The sequence below is a fragment of the Prinia subflava genome, chromosome 30 (genome assembly GCF_021018805.1).
Source record: "Prinia subflava isolate CZ2003 ecotype Zambia chromosome 30, Cam_Psub_1.2, whole genome shotgun sequence".
NCBI classification, from domain to species: domain Eukaryota; kingdom Metazoa; phylum Chordata; class Aves; order Passeriformes; family Cisticolidae; genus Prinia; species Prinia subflava.
Window position 1 is genome coordinate 2,536,430 of NC_086276.1, and position 9,551 is coordinate 2,545,980.

At 54.0% G+C, this 9,551-nt stretch overlaps 1 protein-coding gene across 1 annotated transcript; it reads left to right on the forward strand.

Annotated features, from left to right (window-relative positions):
* Nucleotides 1-14: 14 nt before the first annotated feature.
* Nucleotides 15-8,921, forward strand: LOC134562687 (serine/threonine-protein kinase pim-2-like). The gene is made up of 6 exons (XM_063420193.1): nucleotides 15-43; nucleotides 6,266-7,379; nucleotides 7,509-7,559; nucleotides 7,764-8,130; nucleotides 8,347-8,523; nucleotides 8,778-8,921. The coding sequence occupies exons 1-6, from the start codon at nucleotides 15-17 to the stop codon at nucleotides 8,882-8,884; spliced, it is 1,845 nt and encodes a 614-aa protein (XP_063276263.1). The 3' UTR covers nucleotides 8,885-8,921.
* Nucleotides 8,922-9,551: the final 630 nt, after the last annotated feature.

Genomic DNA, 9,551 nt, shown 5'->3' on the forward strand with positions numbered 1-9,551 from the left:
ACCTGCAGGAGGAAATGGAGCTCTCCCAGCCTCAGCCCATGCTGTAAGCAGGGCAGAGCCTTTTGGGATTAACACAAACAGGGGTTGGGAAGTGGGTAGCACAACATCAACATCAAGTTCTCCCCAATATTTAGTGTCGTTTTTTCCACACATGATTTTATGGGAAATCTTACATCAGTTAGATTTAACCAACAGTTCTGATTTTGAAATTCACAAGACAAAATACAGCCATGAGGCCCTGTACTATAACTGTGTAATGGTTGTATGTGTGATCCATTATTCAGTCCACATCTCATTGCTATGCCATCACCTTGTGATACCACAAAAGGAGGGAAAACTTTATTTTTATCATCCACCACTAGGGAGACATTTTCACCATGGTACACTACCATTACACTCAATATGGGTTTTGCCACAACATTCATTTTAAATTTATAAACCAAACCTTGCAAGCCTGATTGATCCATTTTTTTGCCTGATCCATTTTTTACATGATACATAGGTGGGTTTGGTTAACGTGAAGTTATGCCAACAGTCACCAGACTCATTTTTACAAAGCCTTGTGATTTCAACATTGTTAGTGCTGGGGTCTAAAGGAAAGTTACCTACTTTCTTTTGACGGCAACACACTATAAAAGGAACTTGTTTCTCACATGCCCACACTGTTATATGGCAAAGATTTGCTGTTATGTTGGGGTTTAAATTGCTTGTAATGTTTGATTCTAAAACATTTCTGGCAATGGCAATACTGGAAGCTTTCTCATGTGAAAGACCTTCTACTTTCCTGCACCCTACCTGAATTCTCTCACCAAAAGTCCCAGTTAGTGTTCTGGACCAATCTTTCTGGTCCCAACCCCAGTCACTCGAATGGTTCACCTCAGAGTCATGCAGTACCACGGTTGCTGCGTTTGGGCGACGATCCCTGGGAAAGGATCCTTGCATGCTGGTAAACCCGACAGCAGCTTCTGACCACGGCCACTCGACAGGGTTTTGGCCATGGTATTGTGGTAGGATGCAGAGAAGTGTTAGTGGTATCATGGTTTATCTGCTCCACGTCCTCCGGCGTTCTCCTGTAAAAAGCAAAGACAACAGAGCCTGCCTCTAAAAGGGGCAGAAAATCAAAGTGATGGAATTATCCAACATGTACATATCTGATGTTCTTTTCCAAGAGAACCAGATGCAGCCCATGCATATTTATTCAGAGGAGTTTTTAACACAAGTTGTACTTCTCCCACTGTAGGGAGGTCCACCAAGACAGGCTGTCCAGGATAGTGACTTGGGTTCCTTGAATCATTTGGTCCCCCAAAGACAGGAATTATGCTTGGGGCCTTTGGGCAAAATGCAGTGATTTTGGGACAGCTGTTTACTCCCCATCTGTCATTCACAGCTGTCAAAACCTCCCACAGCTGAAGATCCCAACCTCCATCCTGAGGTTTAAGGAATCGTTTCAGGAGACCATTAGTTCTTTCCACAATCTCAGGGTTGCTGTTCCCCGAGGTAATAAGGTTTTTCGTCTTCTCTTTGCCCTAAGTGTTTCACACCGGAGCCAGAGACGACAAGCTGAGTCTGCCCATCCGTGTTTCCAAGGTTGTTTATTCTTCATTATCCCTCAGTTCTTTCTCAGCTCTGCCAGGCATCTCCAGCAGAGCAGGACACGCGGCGGACTGGGCGGATCAGAGGGTCCCGGACCTTTTGTACCATTTCTCTGACCCAACCACCGTCCACAACGAACCTTTTAGTTACAGAATTTTACCAATACTTACTACCTATGTTAACATGTCATTTCTAATCTAAACTCATCCTTGTAATACAACTCAGCAGAAAATGGGGGGAAAGAAAAAGAACAAGGAGGACAGGACCACTCCCCAATTCCTCCATCTTGCCTCTTCAAACTCATATACTAAAAATCCTAGATTCTACATTTACACTCTATAATTAACTAACTACTACTTCTTTGGAAATCTCTCGGCTTGTGATTCTTCATACAATGTGAGCATTCATTCCCATAGCCAAAGATTAGAAGCAGTATCCTCTTGAGCTCTGTGTGAAGCTAGTTGACCCCCTTGGACAGATCTCAGACCCCCCTGTCTAGTCTCCAAACCCTCCAAAGTAGCCAGAGAGATGTTCTAGACTCCAACAACTATTTATTAAGTCTTTCTATTTTCATAAGGAAATCTGGCTGCTTTTGGTTTGTTCTGTTACTGCAGGCATCAGGCCCAGTGCTTGCAGTCTAATTGAAGATGTGTTTCATGGTAAAGAATAGAAGAATCTACCACAGAGAGCGAAGGGTAACAGTGGAAAATTAATTCTGTTTGGCCTATTACTTGTGGTCCTTCTAAACCCACTGTGCAAGGGCTGGGTTTGCAGGCTGCAGGCTGAAGTACAGTGAGTTTGTCTGGATAATGCTGTAGCCCCATCTCAGCAGATGCAGAAAGGGGCCAGAATCCGGCATTTGGAGTGTGAATTTGGGGTGCTGGCCTTGCCCCAGAGGAGAGGCAGGATGTTCCCTGCAGGGTCTGCATGGAGCAGACAGAAGAGATGGGCAAGTGTTTGCAGGGCCCCTGGGAGGGGATCTTGGGGTTCCTGTCAGCAGGATCCTTGTGCAGCTCAGGCTGGGCTGGGCAGCAGCTCCATCTGCAGCTTCCATGTGCTGCTGCAGCAGCTGCTGCTGGGGACCCTGAGGGAAGAGGCCCCGGCAGGGATGGAAATGCTGCAGGGACAGCTCCAGCCAGGGCCAGCAATGAGCTTTGCCTTCCTGCCTGGGGAAATGAGGCTCCTCTAGTGCAAGAGGAGGCAAAGACAAAATCAAGTTCAACACTTCAAGGAACACTGTAGAAAATTGGAAGCCTCTCCAAATGTCACACACATTCATCTGTTAGCTCTTCAGTGTCAGGTAAAAAGCCTTTCCAGTTTTCCCTTGGATCTGAGATTGCAGGGCCCACAGCTGGGCTTCAGAGTTCAACTGATTTTTATTTTCCAGGTTTTTAAACAGAGCTCTGAATTGGGCATCTCTTGCCCTTTTTTCTGCTCAGAACCATGAGAAAGGTTCTGTGCTCCTGTGAGCCACCTCTTGAAGGGTGGTTGGCAACCCTGGAATCCTCTGAGAAAGCACTTGATTGACTTCAGGGCCAGGCTGGAAAACTCAGCCTGAGGAAAGAACTGTTCCAGATGCCTCTGTCCATGTCCAGCTCCTCCCAGCTGAGTCTCTGAACACACAGGGTGCTTTATAGGCATTTCTTTTCCCCTCCTGTTCACTTGGAGGTGATTTTGCCATTCTTTAGAGAAACATCTGACCAGCCCCTGCCCCCATTCCATTTTATTCCCTCCACTTTGGAGTTGGCCTACTGGGTTGGACATGGAAATTGGTGGTGTTGCCCTGTTTTTCCCTCCAGCTGTCAATTTTAACTTGTATGAAACACTGCAAATGGCCTTGTTTCTCTGGTGGGGAAGATGTGAGATGGAGAGTTGAAAGGATTTGTCTCCATGAACCTTGTGATAATAAAGAAAAATGTGGTTCATTATTTTAGTGTGGTACTGGGATTTGGGAGTTTATTTCTTGTTATTATCAATTAGTATTGATTTTTATTGTTAAGACTTTTAAATTCTAGACATTATTACCAAAGGCTTGATGTCACTCACTGGGAAAATTCCTTCCTTCTCCCATTGGGATTAACCTGAACGGTCTATTTCAAATTGCCAGTGGATTCTAAAGATGGAAAGTGCCATTAATGGTGGATTTGGTGTGGTTTGGAGCTGGGGGAGGGTCTCCTCCTCTCCCAGAGGTGCCTCCAGCCTGCTTTGCCACCACATCTGTTTGTGGCCCCTCACGGCTGCCCTGCCCTGGGGACATGGTGGGACACCCGTCCTGTCAGGGCTGAGGCTCCTCATGGCCCAGCACAACCCCACATTGCCCCTCACAGCCCCTCACATCCCCTCACAGCCCCTCACATCCCCTCACAGCCCCTCAAATCCCCTCACGGCCCCTCACATCCCCTCACATCCCCTCACATCCCCTCACATCCCCTCACAGCCCCTCACATCCCCTCACATCCCCTCACAGCCCCTCACATCCCCTCACAGCCCCTCATGTAACAAATGCCAATCACTCGCTTTGGGGATTTTTAGAAATTTAATAAAATTTTTTAAATAGTTATAAAAAAATAGTAATACAAATACAATAATAAAAGTTAAACAATTTAGAGTAGGACAATTTATGAGACAATAAGAACAAAGGGAGCAGCCTGGGCCAGGCCTCCTCCCTTCTAGACAAAAGCTAGCTAGGAGGGAAGGCAAAAAAACTAGGGAAAAATCCCTCTCTTTTGAGGATCGTCCTCATGACTATGCATATTTTATTTAAAACATGTAATCTCAGCTGGTTCATGTCACAAAAGTTTTCTGTTAATCCAGGCGCCCGTAAGTCTGTGGGTCCTTGTAGAGTTTTCTTTTCTTGTTGATAAGAAAAGGCCATAAATTCTTCACTAGAAAATTTAAAGTCTCTGCAACCATTATCTCTGTGCAAAGAATTCTTGATTATTTGCTCTCCTTCTTGAGTTAAAAAGAATATCACACACACTTAGCTTCAGTTTTAATTACTAAAGCTTAATGTAAATTACAAAACTACATTCACTATATCATTCAAAAGTTAATACATTACAACTTTTCTACCTAGCATATCACATACAGTAAATATCTGCGTAGAGCTACACAATATGCCTTTTTCACACCTCACATTCCCTCAGATCCCCTCATGGCCCCTCACGGCCCCTCAGCCCCAGGCGCGCGGCTCCTCCCAAAGGAGAAGGGGTCGGGCCCTGCTTGTTCTCCTTTCATTTCGCTCCCTTCACAGCCACCAGTCAAGAAAGGCTGAAATGGAGCCTTTCCCCAGGGCTCCCCTCGGGGTTAATCGCGGCTGCAGCTCTGTGCTGCCGCTGGCCCCAGCGCCAACATCCCCGCAGCCCCGCAGGCCTTTGCTGTCCCCCCGTGTCCATTCGCTGTCCCCGAGTCCCGCCCGGCTCTGGCAGCAGCAGCAGCCGCAGCGCAGCGGGCGCCGGCCCGGCCCAGCCGCGGCTCCCGGCCAGGAGCAGCAGCAGCGCCGGCCCCTTCCCGCCTGCTCCTGCCTCGCCTGCCAAGGGCCTTTTCCAGCTGGACTCTGCACTGCAGCGGCCATCACCCACACACAGCCCTGACTGCCCAGGGCCCGCCTGGGCTGCCCTCAGCAGCCTCCAGAGAAAGAAAGGCTCGGCTTCCAGCGCTCTGTGCAGCATCTTTGACTCACCCTCAGGTGACAGCAGCAGGCTGCTCTTGCCTTTGCCTCCGCAATTGGAGATGACGCCTGCTCTTGCACCCTTCTGGCTGCCAAGTGAATTTGAGCAGCTCAACTGCAATTGCCTTTTTCCATCATTGCTACCCACTCTGCTTTTGTGACAGTGAACTCAGGAGTTTTGTGGCAGGCACCATGATAAGAAGAGTGTGAAATGCTCCCAAGTCCCTGGGCACTGAGTCGAGGGGAATTAAAGCCACACAGGCCACAATTGCAGAGCTCCAACACAGCCCTGGTGCTGCTGCTGCTGCTGAAATCAAATCAACTTACAGAGGCCATCACAGAAATTGACCTCTGGAGTGTCAAATAAAATGAAAAAAAAAAACACCAGGAGGAAGACAAACCTCAACTTCTTCACTCGCTTCATTGCTTGCTCTGAGCAGCAGAAAATGGGAATGCCCAGAGGTATTTGCAGCTGCTGCTGATCCCAGCTGCAGCTCAGCCCTGTGCAGAGTCCCAGCAGGAAGCTGAGCCCAGCCCGGGGAGCTCACACAGTGTCAGGGAGATTCTTTCTCTGAATTCACTCAGCCTTGCATTCCCCAGCTAGTCCTGGTACCACCTCCTGTTTTCTAGGCTTAGAACAGCAACAATGCAAACCTTACCAATGGCACAACTGCCCAGTCCACAGGGAAAAGGACAGAGAAATGGTAAAGTTCTCCAGACATTTGTCCTGCTTTGCTGGAAAAGTCGTGCTGCACTCACAGGATGGAAATCCAAGAGAAGCTGGAGTTGGTGGCACATCTTGTAACAGAAGCTGGACCTCGTTCTCCATGAAAGGTTCTTGGAAAGAGCAGCTGGGACAGTGGAGAAGATTGCTGGGAAGCTGAAACAGCTTTCCAGAAGTGAAATGAAAATGAAAGAAACAAACCAAGCTGTTTTCCTCTATTTCTTTCTATGCTTCCCTTTTCCATGTTGCACTACTTGTCCATGCCATTAATTCTAAAGGGATGTCACCTCGAAGATCAATGACTTAGTGAGTTTTAAACACTCTAAGGTACCATGGGCTGTAGACACAGTTTGCCTTCCCCTGTTTTTGTTGTCAAGCAATGCCAGAGACATAAGTGTAGTGCTTGGGTCGGGCACGAATCCTGCAGGCAGGGAATGTGCCCCGGCCGTGTGTGAGCCTGAGCAGGGACAATGCAGAGCAGCAAGCGAGGGGATTCCTCTGGCACCGCGCAGGAGTCAGGACTCTGGGTCTGGGCTGCACAGGGCCAAGTTCCCGTGTTTGGACAGGCTCAGGGGCTGCCCCCGGGGCGCGCGGGGCTCGGCCGTGGAACGGACACGCGGACAAACGGCCCCGGGGCTTCGGCGGCAGCGGCGGCAGCGGCGGCAGCGGCAGCAGCAGCGGCGGCAGCGACTCCACAGAGTCTACGAACTCAGCGACCCTCCTCATATCTCGTTCCTCCTCTCCCTCTTCCACATTCCTGCACTCTCTCCTGGTGTCCCTTTCCCGGTCTCCCCAGCCCCTCTCGGTGTCCCCGTCCCGGCCTTTCCCTCTCCCCCTGCCGGGCCGGGCCATGCCCCCGGCCCGCCCCCGGCCCCGGGCGGGGCTGCCCCGTTCCCGTTCCCGGGCGTCCCCCCGCGGTCTCGCCTGGGCCCGGCTCTGGCCGTGCTGGCGGTGGCGCTGCTGGGCCGGGATCAGTGCCTGGGCTGGGGCGGCATCGCCACCCTTTGGCTGCGCCTGGGCCGGGCACGGCCTCGGCCCCGGTGCCGACCCCGAGCCCGGCGCCGCCTCCTCCCGGGCCCCGCGGAGGACACACGCGGCGCGGCCGCTCCCGCCGCCTCCGCTGCGGCTTCCCCGGCCCGAGCTCCGCCGCTCGGCAGCGCAGCCGCCGGCCCCGAACCGCCGGGGCCCGGCGCGGGTGGGGATGCCCGGCCCGGGCCGCTCGGGGGGCGCTCGGGGGCCGTGTCTGGCCCCGGGCCGAGCGCTGACGGCCGCGTGTCGCCCGCAGGGAAGGCGCAGGAGGCCCTGCAGGACCGGTACCGGCTGGGTTCGCTGCTGGGGCGCGGAGGATTCGGCAGCGTCTACTCGGGAACGCGACTGTCGGACGGCGCTCCGGTGAGCGGCGGGGCCGGGGGCGGGCGGAGGAGGAGGAGGAGGCGAAGGAGGAGGGCAGAGCAGGAGGAGAAGATCGGACCGCAGCGAGGCGGTCGGTGAGCTCAGCCCGCTGCTGTCCCTTGCTCGCAGGTGGCCATCAAATGCGTGCCGCGGGATCGCATCCGGCTCTGGGGCGAGCTGGTGAGTGAGCGGGGCCAGCGGCAGAAGCCGGGCCGTGGCGGGCGGCGAGGAGCCGGGGCCCGGCAGGGTGGGAGCCGCCGGGAGCCGTGCAGGGAGAGCGGGCCTGGGCTGAGCGGGGCGCCCAGAGCAGCCGGGGCTGGCTGAGGGCTCCCAGAGCCCCGGCACGGCCTCAGCCCCACTGACGGCATCGTGCTCCTCCCGCAGCCCAACGGCGCCCGTGCACCCCTGGAGATCGTGCTGCTGGACAAGGTGTCCGCTGGCTGTGCTGGTGTCATTCAGCTCCTGGAGTGGCTTGAGCTCCCCGACAGCTTCTTGTTGGTGCTGGAGCGTCCGGAGCGGTGCCAGGACCTGTCGGCTTTCCTGGCGGAGCGGAGGTTCCTGCCGGAGGAGGAGGCGCGGGCGCTGTTCCGCCAGGTGCTGGAGGCCGTGCGGCACTGCACCAGCTGCGGGGTCCTGCACAGGGACATCAAGCCCGAGAACATCCTGCTCGACCTGGCCACCGGAGAGCTCAAACTCATCGACTTTGGCTGTGGTGCCTTCCTCCAAGACACAGCCTACACCCAATTTGCAGGTGAGCCCCCTCAGGGGATGTTCCTGGGCATCTCCTGGCCCAGCCTGGCTGTAGCACCAGGCCTTCCCCCTCTTGCTGCTGGCAACAGCATGATGTCTTGAGCCAAGTTGCTTTTGTCTGGGGGTGGGAGGGGGCCAGCGCCCACATGCCCAGGGATGCTGGGCCAGGCTCTAGGAGTAGCAGCATCCCCTGATGAACTGCGTCTGTGTTCCACAGGAACCCTGTCCTACAGCCCACCAGAGTGGATCCACCAGCAGCGGTACCACGGCGAGGCAGCAACGATCTGGTCGCTGGGCCTCCTGCTGTACCACCTGGTCGTGGGGAAGCACCCGTTCAGGAGGGGCCAGCAGATCATCTGGGGCCGCATCTTGTTCCCACGATGGCTCTCTCCAGGTGGATCCTCATCTCTGGGCACAGGGGAATACCAGTGCTGGGAGACAGCAGCAGCCTCATCAGCACCCTGCTCTGGCAGCTGCTGGGGAGGGGGCACATGTCCTGCTCTGCTGCTCTCCTCCAAACAGACAATGCATCGGGAAGTTTAGGCACAGCTCTGGTCAGACCCAGCATGGCCTGGGCATGGGAATGGGCAGCTAAAGTAGACAGGATCCTTCTCCAAGTGACTGGTGGATTCTGGTTTGTCTCTTCAGAGTGCCAGGATGTCATTAAGAGGTGTTTGTCCATGCAACCCTTGGACAGGCCATCCTTAGAAGACCTCTTCAATGATCCTTGGCTGCAGGGCGTTCATCTGCCCTAGAAGATGGGAGAGGTCCATGTGCACAATTGGATCCAAAACCCTGGCAGGTAACAGCTCCACACATCTCATGGCAATCAGTGCTAAAGAAGAGCAGACTGTTTTTGTCCTGCCTGTAGCTCTGAGCAGGGATCATCAGATGGGAACATCTGTACTGGAGCTTAGCTGGAGACCTGCTCCAGCAAGAACTGGTGGCCACCATCCAGCCTAGTTTTGCCTGTCGTGCTTCCTTGATGGCTGGGGCCCTGGGCAGAACAGTGACAGCCTGCTCTAGCCCCCAGGGAAGGAGGAGCCCCTGGAGAAGCTCTGTCAGGTGGGGCTGCTGCTGGAGACACCAAAGACAACCTCAGGGATGACAATCTCTTCCTCCACCTGGTCAGCAGCAGCTGAAGATGATGGAGTTTGATTCTGGCACCTTCTTCAGAGACACGCTCCATGCCCCATCTGCAGGTGAGTCCACAGCCAGGGGGATGCTCCCAGATCCGGGCATGGCATGGCCTGGCCGGGCACCAAAGGTTCCTCCCTTTGCTGGGCTGGAGGCAACAAATCCTTCCCTGGGCTGTCCAGCTGCTTTTTGGCTCTGGGCAGCTGCTGAGGGGCTGGATGTGGCATGGCTGGCTGCAGGCTGGGCACATGTGCTGCCCTCCTGCTCTGCCCCCAAGGGCAGCAG